Source organism: Podarcis muralis, chromosome 10, assembly GCF_964188315.1.
Source record: "Podarcis muralis chromosome 10, rPodMur119.hap1.1, whole genome shotgun sequence".
NCBI classification, from domain to species: Eukaryota; Metazoa; Chordata; class Lepidosauria; order Squamata; family Lacertidae; genus Podarcis; species Podarcis muralis.
In genome coordinates, this window is record NC_135664.1 from 20,351,777 (window position 1) to 20,371,963 (window position 20,187).

Sequence of the window (20,187 nt, forward strand, 5' to 3'; positions counted from 1 at the left end):
CAATCGGAAGCCACGGAAACCGTGCCGGACATTTGGGTTCCAAAAGAACGTCTGCAAACCAGAACACTCACTTCTGGGTTTGCAGCGTTCTGGAGCCAAAGCGTACGGATGCCAAGGCATTTGGTTCCCAAGCTACGACTGTATTAAAATGATGTGTTATTTATCATCCTATGCCAGGATGCTTCACAGCAGGGTTCGATTCTTTCCAGTGGCAAGGAGATCCATAATGTGAATCTGCCAGTGAGAAAGCATTCTCGATAAATAGGTGCATGGTATTTTTTTAAAAAGAGGATTCATTCAGTTGAGTTTACAAAGGAAAAAGGGGTTTTTCTTAGTGCAGGGATGGGGAACCACAGATCCAGGGGCAAAATACAACCCCCCAGGCTTCACTGTCCTGCCCCAGAGTCCTTCCTGGGCCACCCCCTCCCTGTTCTTGCTCTGAACAAAGAAAGAGAGAAGAGAGCGTCTGAATTTCCCAGGAATGGCTGGATTTTGACAGCAAAGGCAACACAGAGGCTCCTGACATTTCCTCTCATGAATTTGTGAGGTTTATTGTCCACTTCTAACTATCAAAAAGGAAGAGTTGAGCTGTGATATTCCAGTTCGGAACACTGTGTCCATGTAATGGTTTAATGATGCGATCTTAGCTGTTGCACATTAATGGATGGCTTTTTATCTGGAAATTTATTTTACAGCAATAAAAATTCATTTGAGTTCCTCGGAGCCCAGTGGCTCCTAATGACAAGTTACCTAATGAAAGACTCTGCTTTTCTCCCTGCTCTGAAAAGTGTTACCTTTATTTCCTCGCAGTGCTGCGCCACTTAGTGATTTGAATTATGCCTTTTTTATTATTATCTGTGAAATCTCTATAGGCATTCAGTGGTAAATCTTCAAAATTCTGAACTTCATTCCAGACAAGCGAGTCCCATTGTAAGTAGGGAAAGCCTAGTCTAATTCATCAAGCGTCATTTTGAAAAGATGCTTCTTCACTTGAATCAGAACTATGTTTTCAACACTCTTACCTGTTCTGCATTAAATTATGTCACAACTTTCGATCTGTGTGCAAAATACATGTTGCAAAGCCAGTTTAAATATTTCTTAATCGTTCCAACACTTGGCTGGCTGCCATCCAATGCCTTATTGGACTGTTTTTGTTTTTATTCTTTTTTGTGTGTGTATTTTGTCTTTTTATATTGTGATTTTATGTTGCGACCACCTTGAGATCTGTGGATATAGGACAGTATACAAACATAATAATAATAATAATAATAATAATAATAATAATGCTCTCTAAGCATTGTTATCACTGACAAATAAATAATACTAATGCTTTAGCTAAAGCTTGGGTACTAGATTTGCTTCAAAAGTGTGTGCCTGAAAATTTGCTTGACTAAGGAAATGTGACTAAAAATAAAGATGTAAATCATTACTTTTGATTACTTGTTGCAATAGAATCAATTGTAATATCATTTGATTTGTAATATACAGATCAATTGTATATGTAATGTTATTGGACTCTGTGGCGTTTGCCTCCTAGGTGGGTCATAAGGAAAGGGTTAAAATGGGTGTGATGTGATTGGCTGGTGAAAATGCAAGGGGGGAATAAAAGGAAGTTGAGGTTGAGTTGAGTTGAGGTTTGAGAGTTGGGAGTTGAGGTTTGGGAGTTGAAGAAGAAAGAGGGAGGAATAGGCAGTGGGTTGGTAGAGTTGTATTGTGAGAGAGAGAGAGGAATTGTTAGGTGGAGTCAGATAGATAGTTGGAATAATCAGTTTGGAGTTGTTAGGAACTAAGAATAAGAAACTGCCAAGTAAAATTAACTGTAACCTTAAGCTTGTTCCTGCATTTAAAAATAAACTTGATTATTTGTTAATGTTAACAACTGACTGGACTCTGTGTGTGCCCGTGAGATACGGGGTGGTGGCAGCAGAAAAAGCAAATGCAGTGGTGGCACAGGGTCAATAAACGTCCGGGGGCCCTGTGTGTGATCGCCACAGACTCCAACTCCCATCATCCCTGGTACTGCTGGGAATTGGAGTCCAACAATAAGCAGAGGTTCTCCATTCCTTATTTTTGGCATTACCAATATAAGGCTATTTACCTTCTTCCCCCAGCCCTCTATCTCTCTCAAAAAAGTGAGAAATCCATGTCTGGCACTATGCTTGATAAATCAGATTGTGTAATCATGCATGGTGGTATTTTTCTGATAAGTTTTCCATTTATATATATATATAAAGGGACCTTTATTACTTAAGTGCTTTTTGTTGACTGTTTTTATATATTAAGGCACGCATCTTTCCTCAGTGCCGAATTGAATGTTTTATTGTATAACAGAGCTTTAGATGGGAAGAGATTTAGAGATGGAAGAGATTGCATTCACTATGGTAAGAAAGGTAATGAAAATAATAGACAATGAATATGGGAGTCTGAAATGCATAAGAGGGGGAAAGTTTACAAGATACTCATTTTGCTTGTTGATCCCATCTGATAAGGGGCAAATGAGTGATAAGATCCATACAGTCATTATTGGAAGGAAGGGAGTAGGTGGTGCTGTGGTCTAAACCATTGAGTCTCTTGGGCTTGCCAATCAGAAGGTTGGCAGTTTGAATCCATGCTATAGAGTAAGCTCCTGTTGCTTTGTCCCAGCTTCTGCCAACCTAGCAGTTCGAAAGCACACCAGTGCAAGTAGATAAATAGGTACCGATGCAGCAGGAAGATAAATGGCGTTTCCATGTGCTCTGCCATCTGTCATGGTGTCCAGTTGTGCCAGAAGCACTGCCTGAAATCCACCATTGTTGGCAAATATCATAAGACCTCTAGCTTCACCTTAACAGCATACATAGTAAGTACACACAGTGGTACCTTGGTACTCAAACGCCTTGGTTCTCAAACGCTGAAAACCCAGAAGTAAGTGTTCCGGTTTTCGAATGTTTTTCAGAAGCCGAACATCCGATGCAGCTGTCGGCTATTGTTTCCAGAGCATCTGCACCAATCAGAAGCTGTGCCTTGGTTTTTGAACATTTCAGAAGTCAAATGGACTTCTGGAATGGATTAAGTTTGGCACTTTTGTTTTTGCTATTTATTTTGCATTTTTGTTTTTGAGGCATTTTCAGTTAATTTGTTTTTGTGACTGTGTGGAATGCAGTTCAGCTACTGATTGATTGATTGTGTGAAGAAAGGGATAAAAGCCCCCCCATCCAAACAATAACTATCATCAGTGCAGGTAAGAAAAAATTAATTTTAATTTTTAATCATCTACAATACTGTCTTATTTATTTTATAGTACAGTACATTGATTACTGCTTTCATTTTATGGATCAGTGGTCCCGTTAGGTTGTAAAATTAACATCAAATTGCTGTTTTAGGGGTTGTTTTTAAAAGTCTGGAATGCATTAATCCATTTTGCATTACTTTCTATGGAAAGCGCTCCTTGGTTTTGGAACACTTTGGTTTTGGAACGGATTTCCGGAACGGATTAAGTTTGAGAACCAAGGTATACTGTACGATCAGTAGGGTATATAGTTTTAATGCTGGCATTAAATAGGGTTTATTGACTCTAGAATTGTCTGCTGCTTTTATTGCTGAGAAGCTTTTGGCCCAAATATCTGACATAAAGGAGCCTTGGCTACATAACTGTCAGGACTTGATGAGGAAATTATGAGTTGATCAACAGGGAAAAGGAGTGAGACATATACAGTGGTGCCCCGCGAGACGAATGCCTCGCAAGACGAAAAACTCGCTAGATGAAAGGGTTTTCCATTTTTTGAGTCGTTCCGCAAGACAAATTTCCCTATGGGCTTGCTTCGCAAGATGAAACGTCTTGCGAGTTCTTGCGAGTTTGTTTCCTTTTTCTTAAAGCCGCTAAGCCGTTAATAGCCGCTAAGCCGTTAATAGCCGCTAAGCCGCTAAGCCGTTAATAGCCGCTAAGCCGTTAATAGCCGCTAAGCCGCTAATAGCCGCTAAGCCGCTAATAGCCATGCTTCGCAAGACGAAAAAACCGCAAGACGAAGAGACTCGCGTAATGGATTAATTTCATCTTGCGAGGCACCACTGTATACCGGTACTTAAGTAGCTAACCCTTCATTGATAGAATTTTTGTTGTTGTTTAGTCGTTTAGTCGTGTCCGACTCTTCATGACCCCATGGACCAGAGCATGCCAGGCACCTCTGTCCTCCACTACCTCCCGCAGTTTGGTCAAACTCATGCTGGTAACCTCGAAAACACTATCCAACCATCTCGTCCTCTGTCGCCCCCTTCTCCTTGTGCCCTCCATCTTTCCCAGCATCAGGGTCTTCTCCAGGGAGTCTTCTCTTCTCATGAGGTGGCCAAAGTACTGGAGCCTCAGCTTCACAATCTGTCCTTCCAGTGAGCACTCAGGGCTGATTTCCTTAAGAATGGATGCGTTTGATCTTCATGCAGTCCATGGGACTCTCAAGAGTCTTCTCCAGCACCAGAATTCAAAAGCATCTATTCTTCGGCGATCAGCCTTCTTTATGGTGCAAGTGAATTGTATGGAATTTTGAGTTGTAATGGCAATGGAGGGGTGAGTTGAGAACAGAGTTAACGTTTAATTTGCTTGGCAGTGACTGAGATTTTTAAAACTGTGTGCATATTCTAGCTTTCATGTACATAAAAACATCAGGATTTATTTGACAGAGGCCAATTGCAAAGGTAATCTATGTATGGAGTTCATTTTTTTAAATACGTTCTTGCGTTTGAATCAGGAATGCTAATTTCCTAGTCCCAAAGATTCATTTCATTCCTTTTTTTGTCATGTTCTGTCCTTTGAATATCAAATATTCAAGATTACTAATTGAAAGTGACAGCCATTGTACTTGCTTAACACACAAGTGAATACAATGTGGGAGCAACAGGTGGTGTTTGACTACAGCGACTATCTGAGTATAAAGATAATTCATCTTTGTTCTAGTGATTATTCAATTAAGAAAAGAAAAACTTATTATTCTTTCTTAGCTGCTCGTCAAATCCTAAAGCAGTTTGTATAACATGTTATCTTTTATGGAGAAGATACTGCCTCAGTTCTATAATTGCTTGTAGAAATCTTAAAATAACTTGTTGGCTCATCTTGTCATTAAAAAGAAGCAGAAGAAGCAGATCCAACTTCTTCATTATTATAAGTGCTCTTCTTTGTTGGAACTGGGATTGCTGTTTCGTTTCTCTTCTTTCCAAATTGGACAGTGAAGGTTGTGTTTCCCCAACCACCTCTGCCCCCAAACCCTATATTTTTTTCATCCCACAAGTTCAAAATTTCCAGCAGTGTTTTAATCTGGGTGTAGGACCTTGAATGGCCGAGTTTTGCTCATCCAAGCTGGTCAAGTACTGTATTTTTCGCTCCATAAGACACACGTTTTTCCTCCTAAAAAGTAAGGGGAAATGTCTGTGCATCTTATGGCGCGAATGTGTGGTCGATCGCTGGCTCCCTTACTGGCCCCGCCCCCTTGCCCACGCCTTCATTGTTGAATGTTCTGCAGATGGAGGCTGTTTGTTTCCCCAGCGACATGTGACTGGCTGATTAGTTTATCTGTCTGGAAACTGTAGAAATGGTTCCCTTTCCTTTCCTAAAGAAGCTGCAGAACTGTGAGTTGAACCCCTCAAAAAAGGGGCTTTTCCCCTTTGCAAAAGAAGCTGCACAACTGTGAGCTAATCCCCCCAAAATGAGGCTTTCCCCCTTTCCTCCTCTAAAAACTAGGTGCGTCTTATGGTCAGGTGCATCTTATGGAGAGAAAAATACGGTAATTCTTGTGAGACGGACCAGTATATCTTCCCTTGCCTCTAGCACCACAGGCCCCTGGCGTTCTCTAAATCAGGTCCTTCATACTCTAGCACTTTCTCTCATCTAAATTCTATGCTAACATAAAATGAGCTCCAGCAAGCTTCAAGGCTTGTCACCAGAATATGTGATGTCTGTTTTTATGGAAGATCTCTAAATATCTAGCCCTGTAGACATTTGAAAAGTGTACTGCTCATCTTCCAGTGTGGTGGCCTCTTCAACGAGATTTCTTTTTCGCTGGTCTTCTCCTGTGACCCTCTCTCTCGTTCTGTCTTAGTGGCTTAGTTTGTGTCTCGGCTAGAGAATGGAAGCTGATGGCTGGCATTCATCTCAAGGAGATTGAGGTTATAACCTGTACGTTGAGATAAGAAAACATAAGCCATGGTAGACGTTTTTGCTTCCCCGCCACCCGCTCTCAGGTTCAGTCTATTGAATCTGCTGGAGCAGGTATAGGTCAAGAGGAAGCTGTGGTTGCCGAATTTGATCCAGGAGAAAATGCCGCTATTCCTTCTGCTTTCTGTCTCTAGCTCACAATCAGTAATTGGCGTGGGCTGAATGGTAATCGTGAATGCAAGTAGTGGTAAGAAAAAGGAGGTAAGGTGAAGGAGATGTACTGTATTGACGCACTAATAGGGCAGAGTGAACAGGAGGGATAATAACGAAGGCCATCAATCTTTGCAAATATTTGTACAGCAGGGAATTGGGGCTGGTATCTAGAGTAGGAGGGACTCAAAACCATAGCTGTCAACCATCCCTTATTTGGCGGGAAAGTCCCTTATCCCAGCGCTGTGTCCCGCTGCTTTCCCTTATTGATGATGTCCCTTAAATTTCCCAGGTTTCAAAGGAAGCAGCTCTTCTCCCTCCCTCCCTGCCGGCCAGGGAGGCTCCAACTGTGTTGCTTGGCTGTGTTGCTCACCCAATAAGGAGTCTAAGAACGACTGGGGGGGTGGAGCTTACATGCCTTGTACTGATCAAATCGGCCACGTTGCCTGGGGACTCGCCTTTGCTCAGCACTTCCCAGCAGAGAGGTGACGGTGGTTTTCCTTGCTGCATCCCCTTTGCTGGGTTGCTGCACTGTGGGAACCACCGCTTGAGGCTTCGTTTGGCTGCTGGCTGGGCTTTCTGCCTTTGGCTCGGAGGGGCTCAGAAGTTGAACATACCTGTGTTTGGAAAATCTCTTATTTTGGCTGCTGATCCCTTATTTTTGAGGCTGCTGGTCCCTTATTTTCAAATCTGTAAGTTGACAGCTATGTTCAAAACTGGAAGACCAGGAGTCCCCCTGGATTAGATGCTCACTGCTATCCTGGGTGAGAGAAGGTAAAGGAGGAAGTGCAGAAACCCAAGGACCCACTTCTGATCTCGCCATGCATAGTTATGAGGGCAGAGGCAGAAAGTGTAAAAGAGCCAAATCATTTTTTTCCCTTCAAATTTATTTATTTGGTTGGTTTTTCAAATTAAAATTTTACAGAGATATATCAAACATAAATAGTAAAAAAAAACCTAATAGGTTCTATTATTAATTATTTCCTCCAGCATATTTTATGATGCTCCAAATCCTTTACCTCTTCCCTTATGTCCAGAATTCAACCTTAAACTACAAGTGATATTCTAATCCTACTAACGAGTTTAACTATTTACAATTTTTCCCCATTCCTTATTAAAATTTTGGTCTTCCTGATTTCTGACTTCCAGTCATTTTAGCCATTTCAGCATAGTCCATTAACTTCATCTGCCATTCGCCTCTGGTAGGGACTTTATCTTCTTTCCATCTCTGGGCCAGTAACATCCATGCAGCCGTGGTCGCATACATAAATAGTCCTTTCTGCTCCTTTGGGATTTGGGCACCTAGAATTCCTAAAAGGAAGACCAATTCCCATTGGTTAACTTATTGGTAACAGAACATGAGTTGTACAAAAATGAAAGATGCATTACGTTCTAAACTTGTTAAATGGTGAAAATTTGGACAACCTTGAAGCAGCTAAAACATACCTGGGTGGTCCAATTGAGAAAATCTCATATTATTATTTTTTTAGTTAGGGTTTGAAATATTCATTATTTACTGGCCACGGTACGAAGGAAATTTGGCAGAAATGTGAATGTAGAATTACCTTTATTGTACTATGAACTTCATACAATTTCTGGATTCATCTGCAATTGTTTTTACCTTTTTTGTTCTGTCTATCACTTATTAATATATTTAAACCCATTTTAACCACTTTTTTTTGCAAAATAAAGAAATTATTGTCCCAATACATCAGCTCTTACCCATACATATAATAACAGAAAAGCTAAAATCAGAGATATTGCAGTTTCATAAATGGCAAAGAAAATGTGTGTGTTTGTGTGTGTGTGTGTATCAATGACTAACACAGGGCCAGCCAATCAAAGCCCTGCTTAACTAAAAAACTATGGAGGTGGCCTTGTTATTGGCCCAGGAGCTGGCCATTCAGTGATGGGTAAATCCAGCTTCTGCTGCAGACCTGAAGAACTTATTCCTCCTAATCTTGAGTTCAAGGGGAAAGATCATTATGCACCTTAAATGTGGACAGTGTGCATGCGCTGAAAGAGCATATAACTATATGTATCTTTTGGGCTTCAGATTTTCATCTTAAAAATATTGAGGAGTGGGCAATGTTTCCTCTGACTTAGCCTTTGGAATCAGAGAAACAATTCACAAAGTTTATCACGTTCTTGATATAAGGAGCTGGACGTAATTGAGAGGAAAAGAATCGCACCATTACTCACAAGTCCTTTGCTAGGAATGTATAATCCAAAAAGAAGAAAGGTGTTGCGGGAGGGCAAGGGAGGAAACCAACCTGAAATAAATCCGCTGATTTATTTATTATAGATGAGTGAGAAATCTTCAAGAAATGCCTTGCTTGGGATTCTGTTAGCGTAAGCAAAAAGAATCATTTGAACTTGTTAGAATCCTTGTGTCGCATCCTAATGCCTCATCTTAATATTGCCGTTTCGTTACTTACTTAGTTCCTTTTATAAATTTGCTTCCTGTGAAACATCTCAAAGCCATTTAATGACAAAAGCTGATACAGAAGTGTTAAGGTGATAACCATTCTTTTAAATGGTTTGTGTGTTCTGGAAAACCTTCACAGCTCTATATCCTCTTTCCCCCTCTGGCCATTTTGTCTCCAAATGTGGTGTTAAAGCAATAGTGTCGGTCTGGGGTTTGTCAAGCTGTGCAGCATTGCAGGTGTGCATTTGGAGCAGGGCAGAGAAAGCATTGCTTCAAAACATGTCCAGTTGCCGCATGGCAGTGAATTGGAGCATAACTGGGAACTTCTGTGGGAGACGGGCAGCTCCCAGTCTGGATTTTATATTGATAAAAGCTTGGGGGCAGCAACAGCCAAAGCAGCAATCAGGAGAGAGAGTCACTTAGGATATGGTTACCAGATGTCCCTGTTTCCCGGGGACAGTCCCTGGATTTACAAATCTGTCCCTGGACAAAATGCGTCCCTGGAATGTCCCCAGATTTCATTTAATGTATCCAGATTTATATTTTAAGTGCTGTAGATTTATTAGTACGGAATGGATGTTGCGTGATTGGTTCAACGGGACAAGACACATCATATGGGGACTTCCGGTGAGACAAAATGGCGGGTGCCACAGCAGCGAGCAGCTCCTGAAGCCAGACAGAGGAATGGCTTTAGAGCTAATTAGATTTAATCTCACATTTCATCTCGTTCAGCCACTGAAAAATGTAGAATTCAGCCATCCGTACCCTCAGCAGCCAGTATCAAGGCTGTGCAATTAATATTTGGCATGACGTAGATCAGGGGTCAGCAAACTTTTTTAGCCGTGGGCTGGTCCACTGTCCCTCAGACCATGTGGTCGGCTGGACTATATTTTGGAGGAAAAAAATTGAACGAATTCCTATGCCCCACAAATAACCCAGAGATGCATTTTAAATAAAAGCACACATTCTACTCATGTGAAAACACCAGGCAGGCCCCATAAATAACCCAGAGATGCATTTTAAATAAAAGGATATATTCTACTCATGTAAAAACACACTGATTCCTGGACCATCTGCGGGCCAGATTTAGAAGGCAATTGGGCTGCATCCAGCCCCCGGACCTTAGATTGCCTACCCCTGATGTAGATCAATGATATTTTTCCACATCGGTGTTGGGTGGGCGACTAGTTTTGTTGAATCGGAATATAACTTTTAAGTAACAAATGCCATTTTTAATATGGAAAAAAGGAATAGAATATTCTACAAAATATTTTAAATAAAGAAATTACAGGACTGTCTCCAGAAACTATTATTATATTTGCTATTTCATGACAATGAATGAAGACTACAGAAGCTGCTTAATCCTGCAGCTGCTTGCTTTGGGGAATTAATGTTGTTCAACATGATGCCTCAGAGGATGCACTTAATAGAAGAGGTTTTTTTCTATAGAGTCTGCTACTATGCAGGTGTCTGCGCTGGTGAGTATAAATGGTGACAGAGAGCAAGGCCTTCTCTGTTGTGGCACCTCAACTGTGGAACTGTCTCCTTCTGGAAGCACGAATGACAACATCTTTGGTTGTGCCGTCACCAAGCAAAAGCACACCTGCTGTTCTGGACCATTGGGGGGGGGGTAATAGTAGTGTTTCTCCTTAATACATGGGGGGGGTTATATGCTGCTCTGTTTCACTGTGGCTGGTACTATTAATTATTGTGCAGTGGTGCCCCGCAAGATGAATGCCTCGCAAGACGAAAAACTCGCTAGACGAAAGGGTTTTCCGTTTTTTGAGTCGTTCCGCAAGACAAATTTCCCTATGGGCTTGCTTCGCAACACGAAACGTCTGGCGAGTTCTTGCGAGTTTGTTTCCTTTTTCTTAAAGCCGCTAAGCCGTTAATAGCCGCTAAGCCGTTAAGCCATTAATAGCTGCTAAGCCGCTAATAGCCGTGCTTCGCAAGACGAAAAAACCGCAAGACGAAGAGACTCGCGGAACGGATTAATTTCGTCTTGAGAGGCACCACTGTGTTTTAATTGTTCTCTATGTTGTACAATATTTTCTCTATGTTAGAAACTGCACTCTATACAAAATTTCAAAGCGAAACAAATACTCCATGCCCTCTCATAATTTCATTTTATATCTTGTATAACCTGTTGTTTATAGCGGGGATAACTTGAAAACAGTGCATAGCCCCATCTTGAAAATGTTTGTATCGCTTGAAAGGTTGTTTTTCAGGCGTATTGAAGCTTTGAATTCATGAATGAAACAGGTTTGGTATCAAAGTGATCCGAAATGTGATGTTTTTCAGAAAATAAACTTGTCTGCTTTGAAGCTGGATGTGTTAAAATGAAGCTGAAGTCTTTAAAGATTTGCTTCCTCTATAATCCCCTTTCAAGCAGAAGAAAAGTGACAGAATCAGCTTCTGTACTGGCCAGAGCTTACAAGTCAATTGGTTAGAAGTTTTTCAGTGTGATAAACAGCTCTCATTGTGTTCTCCGCAGGTAGTATTGTATCCAACATCCAATAGCTCAAAGTCACCTGAGCTGCATAAAATGATCGTCCCCAAAAACAGCCAAGACTCTGATTTGAGGATAAAGCTGGCAGTGAGGATGGATAAACCGGCACACATGAAGCATTGCGGGTGAGTTTTGCAAGCAGCAAAATTTTAATTCTGTTTCTAGTGGACACATAGTTTTGGTTTGGTTTGTTTTTTCTTCTACTGTATAATCCGAAGGGGGGGGGGGATTAAAGAAATAATGCAAGTATGACTAGAGGAAATGCAAGCTTTGTTTAAACAAAGAGTAACTTGTGGCTTGAATTGAATGTATAATAGAGTCATTTGAGGATCAAAAGCCGTCAGGGAAAACTAATGTATGCAAGAATGAATATTCGCTGGATTTTTAAAAGACGTGCTCTTGAATTTTGGCATAATGGTTTCAATCAAAGGTTTGTTTTTTAAAAAAAAAACTTTAAATATAAATTATTCCTGTCTCTTGTGTATGAAAAAAATGCTACATGCAGTTATTTTCTATTGTAATTTTCTAAGAGTTTGAGATCTGCTCACCATTCCTCATTCCCTGTGAATAGTCTAAAACATTGGTTTCCAAGTAGCTAAGTATTGCGGACCTTTTTCACAAGCCAAGCTGTGGACCCCCTACTTCTGAAAGTTTTGATAACTTTATGGGTCTGCGGACCACCAATTGGGAACCACTGGTTTTTAAAAGATGATGTTTTCCATACCCAGGGTCACCTCAGGTGGCAGGTTGAGGACAGTTGAGAGGGGCAGCAGATCTGTGCCCTGAGAAACATGCCACTCATTAGCTCCTGTGCTTGTTGCCCCAGCTCTTCCGCCACTGCCACTGCCCCTGTTTCTGTCCGGCCTCCTTTTTCCTTTCTTACCCCTTTAGCACAGCGGGGCTTCGCCAGGCCGTCTCCAGTTGCCTCAGGTAGAAGAGGTGGCGCCATTTTGTATTTTGTCCCAAGAAGCACAATGTCTGGGGCTGGCCCTGGCTGTTGCCCATAGTGAAATGAAGGGGGCATGGGAAAATCAGGTTGCGAGGTGACGGGAAAATCTCTCTGTTTGAGGAATAAAAAATCGCACTGGGCATGCCTCAGCTCTTCGGCCCACTCAAAGTAGCTCAATGGATCCTGCTCTAACAGTAGTACTAAGTAGTAGCAGTAGTAGTAGTAGTAATAATAAAAACTAATAATAATTTATACCCCGCCCATCTGGCTGGGTTTCCCCAGCTACTTTGGGTGGCTCCCAACAGAATATTAAAAACGTGATAAAACATCACACATTAAAAACTTCCCTAAACAGGTCTGCCTTCAGATGTTTTCTAAAAGAAAGATAGCTGTTTATTTCCTTGACATCTGATGGGAGGGCGTTCCACAGGGTGGGCGCCACCACCGAGAAGGCCCTCTGCCTAGTTTCTTGTAATCTGACTTCTCGCAGTGAGGGAACCACCAGAAGGCCCTCAGAGCTGGACCTCAGTGTCTGGGCTGAACGTGTCAGGAGCTGAAGGAATCTTTGTGTGGCTGCCCCATGTTGTGAACCACTGAACGACTTTCTCAGGGAAGAACTTTCCAGACTGACTCTGCCCACCCCAGGATCACTGCTAGAGCTTTATGGCCAAGAAGGAGTGGGAAAGCCTTCGTTTTTTTTACTTGCACTTTTATTTTTTTATTTTTTGCAACTGAGCGATATCATTTGGCATGGTGGGATATAACTTTGGCACCACCCTCCCAACAACAGCAGCTTGCCACCATGGTAGTATAGCGTCAGGAACTGGCTGGATGAGGAAGAGTGTTGGGAGCCCCCCACAGAGCCTGGATGCTGGCAGTGGGGCACTGAAGAGCAGTCTGCTGAAGGGGCGAACTGAGAGGTGCTAGAAGCAGGGGGGTTGAGTCATCAAGGGGGGACAGGAGAAGTAGGGCCTTCCAGGACAGGGTTAGAGGTCGAGAGTCACAGTGTGAGGACAGACAAAGAAGAGTCAGAGGTTGCCCCTCTGGTACACAGCAGCAGGACAGTCCCATTCCTGATGGCTCGCCTCCCCCTGTGACATCCCGGTTGAGGAGAGTCCTCCACGTTGCTGAGCAACAGGCCTGACAGGTCCAGAGGAGGAGCTCACCCCCTTGACCCAGCCTTTGTCTGCTTGGGAAGGATCCAGAGTCGTGGTTCCCAACAGGGGGGGCAATTTGATTTTTAAGGGGGGCAATTCGAGAATGAGTTATTAACAGTTAATGGCCTTTTAGACTTCCTCCACATGAATAGGAGTTCACCTTTTGAATAAGAAGAATTATGTGTCCCAAGGGGTGGGGGACATGCACCAGGATTTTAGAGAAGCTTAGATGGGGCATGGCCGAAAAAAGGTTGAGAGCCACTGGTCCAGAGTGAAAGGCGGGAGGGGGAAGCTAGTGGTCAGTTACAGCAACGTCTCAGCTGGGTTAAGGTGAACCAGAGGACTCTGCTGTTATTTTCTGTTAATAAAAAGCTAATTGCATTCTGTGCCTCCTGTGTGTGTGCCTGCCCTGTGGTTGACCAGGCTCCTTAACATCTCCTTGACACATAGACAGGGTTCATGGACAGCAACAGTGGAATTAACCTTGAGTTCCTGCCAGTGTGTCTGTGCAGCCCATGGTTTCTCCACTGCCTGTCTCAGCCCTGTCTCAGCTGCAGAGGTGGTTAGACTCTGCTACTGTTGTTGTTTAGTCGTTTAGTCGTGTCCGACTCTTCGTGACCCCATGAACCAGAGTAGCCTCGAGAACACTGTCCAACCATCTTGTCCTCTGCCGTCCCCTTCTCCTTGTGCCCTCCACCTTTCCCAACATCAGGGTCTTTTCCACGGAGTCTTCTCTTCTCATGAGGTGGCCAAAGTATTGGAGCCTCAGCTTCACAATCTGTCCTTCCAGTGAGCACTCAGGGCTGATTTCCTTCAGAATTGATAGGTTTGATCTTCTTGCAGTCCATGGGACTCTCAAGAGTCTCCTACAGCACCATAATTCAAAAGCATCAATTCTTCGGCGGTCAGCCTTCTTTATGGTCCAGCTCTCACTTCCATACATCACTACTGGGAAAACCATAGCTTTAACTATATGGGTCTTTGTTGGCAAGGTGATGTCCAGTATCCCTGCCAAGAAAACTCCATGGACAAAGACCCCGCTACTACTTGTTCCTAAACGCCAGTGTGTCCCCATGTTCTTGGCTCCCCTTCGGTCCTGATTTGCTGTTTGCTTCCAGTGCCCTCCTTGTTCCTTCATCCTGCCTCCTAGTTTTGCCCCAGCCTCGCTCACCGGTGCCAAACACGGACCTGCCGGGCTCCCAGCTCATCTCAGCCTGCTGCCCACGGCCCGGCTCTGACGGGAACAAAAAGCCTCAGCGACGCTGTTCCCCACAGTTAAGTGTGAATGCCTTCACAGGCAAACGGCAATAATAATAATAAAAAACTCTGCCTGCGAAGGAACAAACCGTTCCTTGTGTACCAAAACGAAAAGGTCACTGTATAAATAATTTATGGCAGGATTTTTAAAAATTTATGAAAAATACTATCTTTGAGCTCCAAGCGAGGGGAGCGGTTTCAAATGATTAGGATGTTACTGTTCTGCCTACAGTGCATGAACAGTACTGTTGCCCCTATCGAAGAGGACCTCCCTATATCCAGTGGTTTTAGAAAATCAGTTCCCAGGTTCTAATATTACCTTCCTTGTTAAGGTGATTGAGAGTGTGCTAGCCAGGTAGCTGCAGGTATGTCCAGAAGCAGATTATCTGGATATGTTTCATTCTTGTTCCAGGCTGGTTTTAGCACTTGGCCACCCTGGTTATCCTTGGAGAGACAGGAATGTGTATGGCCCTGTTGCTTTCCCTTGATCTCTCAGTGATTTTCAACACCATAGAACATGGTGCCCTTTTGGAAGGATTCAGGGAATGGAGGCACTGTATTACAAAAAATAAAATTGTGGGTCTGTCTCCACCCCTTTCCCTGTAATCCCCCAATCTCACTCCAATCTTTAATCTCCACTCGTCACCTGATGAGCAGAGATTAAATCCTGCTGCCTACTCTGTGAAATCCGCAACAGGAGAACAGGATCACACAGCCAGGGCAGGATCAAATCTTGTCCTCTCATCCGTCAGCTAACATCTCCAGCGGCGTCTTGTCAGGGGGCTGTCAGGAGAATGCAGGTCATCCACAGGTCAGGAGTATGACTTGAGACACAAAATGCAACTAGCTTTTACTCACAAAAGTAAAAAACAACAACAACGCAACAGAGCTCATCAGAACTAGTCTCCCCTAGTTGAAGACATTGCTGGAACTGGTGTCTGGCCCCTCCTTCCCTCTCTAGGCCCCTCAAACTCTACTCCTCCCAAGCAGCCATAGACTGCGGCGACAGAAAGAGCTTCCTCTCTGGGCCTGTCTGGCCCATTGGTCAGTGCTATGCAGGACTCTTCACGTTCTGGGTGTCAGTGGAGGAGGAGAACTAGCAGGAATGGAGCTGTCCAGCTGCTGTCCAGCTGCTGTCCAGCTGTAGAAGTAGCTTCTGCCTCCTCTTCACTGGTCTGCGCTCACACAAGATTCTTGGCACCCAGGCCTGTCATGGAATGGCTTCCTTCTTTCATCCCATCTGTGCTCACTCGAACCTCCTCCTTCTACTACCTCCCAACTTGTCCCTTCAGCAGACTGGTCCCCACTGTCCTGGGTCCATGTCTCCTTCCTTTGTGTCATCCCTGGTGGTGGTCACCTCTCTTGCTCATCCAGTCAGACCCTGACATGTCTGTGGCTTGAAGTGTTTATGCTGGCCTTACATTGGTTCACTGGCACAGTTGTTTCTAGGCTGGGTTGCCCTGGGCTTAGTTGCCCATTCTCTATTGACCTTCCATCTGGACTACTGTAATGCTCTCTTTGTGGGGCTGCCCTTGGAAGAGGCCACAGCTAGTGGAGCATGTGGCTGTTAAGCTGGCAAGTATGGCAGCCTGGTGGTACCATGTGTTCTGAAAGCTGAGCACCGGCTTCCCGTGAGCTTCCAGTCCCAATTCAGTGTGTTAATACAAAGCCACAATCAGCTTGAGACTCAGGTAGCTAAAACAGTGCTGCCCACAATATCAACCATCAGACTCTAGAGTCAAGCAGGAAAAAGGGCTCTGTTAGTGGTGCTGCCTTTTGTGAAATGCCCTCCCTGGGGAGGTGCAACCTGAAATATCTTTCAGGTGGAGCTTAAAAACACTCATTTTCACCCATGCATTTGACAACTGAAAGATACTGTTCCAGTGCATGGATAGCTCAGTTGGTTAAAGTGTGATTTCTGATAACGCCAAGGTTGCAGGTTCGATCCTCATATGGGGCAGCTGCATATTCCTGCTTTGCAGGGGGTTGGACTACTGCAATGTGCTCTACGTGGGGCTACCCGGAAACTACAACTAATCCAGAATGCGGCAGCTAGACTGGTGACTGGGGGCGGCCGCCAAGACCACATAACACCAGTCTTCAAAGACCTACATTGGCTCCCAGTACGTTTCCGAGCACAATTCAAAGTGTTGGTGTTGACCTTTGAAGCCCTAAACGGCCTCGGCCCAGTATACTTGAAGGAGCGTCTCCACCCCCATCGTTCTGCCCGGACACTGAGGTCCAGCGCCGAGGGCCTTCTGGCAGTTCCCTCATTGCGAGAAGCAAAGCTACAGGGAACCAGGCAGAGAGCCCGCCCTGTGGAACACCCTCCCATCAGATGTCAAAGAGATAAACAACTACCCGACATTCAGAAGACATCTGAAGGAATGTCTTCAGGGAAGTTTTTAATGTGTGACATTTTAATGTATTTTTAATCTTTGTTGGAAGCCGCCCAGAGTGGCTGGGGTAACTCAACCAGATGGGCAGGGTACAAATATTTATTATTATTATTATTATTATTATTATTATTATTATTATTAATATGAATGATCCTCAGGGTCCCTTCCAACTCTACAATTCCATTATTCTAGCTGTGAGAGTATGTGGCTGTTTAACACATTTTTACATGCTTTTTTTTATTTTCAGTAGTTTTGTTTTATCACTCTGGTGCTCACAGCCCTGGACTTCTTTGGGAGGAAGGGCAAGGAGTGAGATGAAATAAAATATTTGCAGTTTCAACCATTTCAGCTAACTGCTTGGGACCCAAAGGATTGATTATGAAAGCCAACTTTGTCACATCAATTCTCCTGGCTTCGACCAGGAAGATGGACAGCTTTCCAGGCATTTAATCTCAGTTGAGCATCAGTAGAGCTTGGATATCTAAAATACAGAAGAAGTCTGAAATGCATTGGGACCAACTGATAATATTAATCCCTGGGCACATGCATCCACTGAACAGATAAGCAGAAGCACTGGTTTTAACTCACTTAAGGTTAAGTGACTTCAATTAAGTGCAGTGTGTGGCTTAAAACAGAGTTAACCTTGGATTTATGGTAGTTCACAATGTGGTATTGTATGTACGGTATTGTCAACTACAGTATGTATGGTGTTACATGCTCTTGACTGCTGCTCATAGAACTGAGACCCGATATGCACTTTTAGAGTGTTGTACTAGAACCTGGTAAGGGGCGCGGGTGGCGCTGTGGCTTAAACCACAGAGCCTAGGACTTGCTGATCAGAAGGTCTGGTGGTTCGAATCCCCGTGATGGGGTGAGCTCCCATTGCTTGGTCCCTGCTCCTGCAGTTCGAAAGCAACACCCGCTCTGGCGGGTAGGTAAACGGCCTTTCTGTGTGCTGCTCTGGTTCGCCAGAAGCAGCTTAGTCATGCTGGCCACATGACCTGGAAGCTGTACCCGGAAGCCAATAAAGCGAGATGAGCGCTGCAACCCCAGAGTCAGTCACGACTGGACCTAATGGTCAGGGGTCCCTTTACCTTTACTAGAACCTGAGAGAGCAGGGTTCAAATCCCCACTCAGCCATAAAGCTCACTGGCTGAATCATACAGAAACTAGAGGGTACCCCACCAAAATTCCACCTTGCCCAAATCTTGCAGGATAAGGATTCCCACACGACCCTGAAAGTGGCTAGGTTCCTGGTCGCTGTCCTCTCCCAAAAGCGACGCCAAGGAGCGCTACAAGCTAATTAAGGCGTAGCATGCCTTTCCATCTTATAGTATTTATTGTTATAGTGGTGTTTTAGCGACTGTTTTTTCTTTTCCCCACGGCACAAGCTGTCTCTTATGTGTTGTTTTTACCTGTATGGGCCTATGGCCGTAATAAATATTATCCTATCTTATCTTATCTCACTGGCTGACCTGGGGCCAGTCACCAGCTCTTAGTGTAACCAATCTCACAGAGTTTTTGTGAGGATGAAATTGGGAGGAGGAGAACTACCTTGAGATCCTTGTAAGATAAAGGTGACATATAAATATAGTTAATAATAATAATATTAATAATAATGAAACACTACCATGCAGCTTTAAACAGCCATGGCTTCCTCAAAAGAACCCTGAATTTGTTAAACTTGCTGGAAGTTGTAAGGAGACCCCTGTTGCCCTCACCAAACTACAATTCCCAGAGTTCCCTGGGAAGGGAGGATTGAGCGTTAAACCACTGTGAGAATTACAGAATTACAGCTCTATTTTTTTTGGGGGGGGGGGACTCCGAACAACTCTCCACACACTCAACAAACTACATTTCCCAGGAATCTTTAGGGGGAGCCATGACTTTTTAAAGTGATACTACTTTAGATGTGGCGGGACGCGGGTGGCGCTGTGGGTAAAAGCCTCAGCGCCTAGGGCTTGCCGATCGAAAGGTCAGTGGTTTGAATCCCCGCGGCGGGGTGCGCTCCCGCTGCTCGGTCCCAGCGCCTGCCAACCTAGCAGTTCGAAAGCACCCCCGGGTGCAAGTGGATAAATAGGGACCGCTTACTGGCGGGAAGGTAAACGGCGTTTCCGTGTGCTGCGCTGGCTCGCCAGATGCAGCTTTGTCACGCTGGCCATGTGACCCGGAAGTGTCTCCGGACAGCGCTGGCCCCCGGCCTCTTGAGTGAGATGGGCGCACAACCCCAGAGTCTGGCAAGACTGGCCCGTATGGGCAGGGGTACCTTTACCTTTACCTTACTTTAGATGTAAAGTGCAGACAAGGCCGTGTGGACTTAAGGGGGAAAATATACTTCTTAGAACGGGTTCCTTCTAGCATGTATGCTATATGTGCATCTTGACTTGGAAGAAATGCCTAGCTTTGAAAGTAACATTACCTGAAAAATACGTTCGGCTGGATGGGTTATGTTTTAGCATAGCCTAGTGGCCAACAGCACATATTGCATCGTCAAGCCAAAATATTTTAAAAACTCATTAAAAGTTGCTAAATAAAATCAGCAAATACAGAGTTATTGATAAGGGAGGGGACAAACAAGAAAGCAAAGAGGAGGAAACATTCTTTATAAGTTTTAGTTGCTCTCAGTATACTTGTTTGCTTGTGCCTCAGGTGTTTACTACTAACTTAAGAGACACACAAACCTGCTAAGTCATACTAGCGGTTCATACAATTCAGTATTATCTGCTTTGAGAGAGGCAGCAGCTCTAGTTAAATATGTTAAGTTAAATTAATTGGAGAAGCTTGCAAATAACAGATAGGCTTAGGTTTTAATCAGGTAATGGGATGAATTAGTATGTTTAATACTGGATTGGAAAGGAAAACAAAAAGATGTTAAGTGATTAAGTTAATTTTATAAGAGTAGTGGTTTTGGAAAACTGTTAAAATGATATACACTGAAATTCAAACAGGGGGATACGAGGAAGTCACTTTACAATGTTACTAAGTTTGATTTAAATACGGTAGAGATTTATGTTTGTTTGTTTGTTTGTTTGTTTATTTGTTTGTTTAAAAAACATTTGGAAAATCAATAAAAAAAATTGGGGGGGAAAACAAGAGAGGCAGCAGCTTTGCAGGGTCTGAGCAGACCCTTTCCTGGCTGTTTCAAACCCTTTGTTTG

The 20,187-nt window shown here is 43.7% G+C and overlaps 1 protein-coding gene across 12 annotated transcripts in view; it reads left to right on the forward strand.

Annotated features, from left to right (window-relative positions):
* CADPS2 (calcium dependent secretion activator 2) overlaps positions 1-20,187 on the forward strand; it is a 346,118-nt gene that overhangs the window by 169,434 nt on the left and 156,497 nt on the right. For all 12 annotated transcript variants that reach the window (XM_077935837.1, XM_077935838.1, XM_077935841.1 and 9 more), the window contains exon 8: positions 11,254-11,393. In XM_077935837.1, coding sequence (XP_077791963.1) covers positions 11,254-11,393 — 140 coding nt within the window. The remainder of the gene's footprint in view (positions 1-11,253; positions 11,394-20,187) is intronic.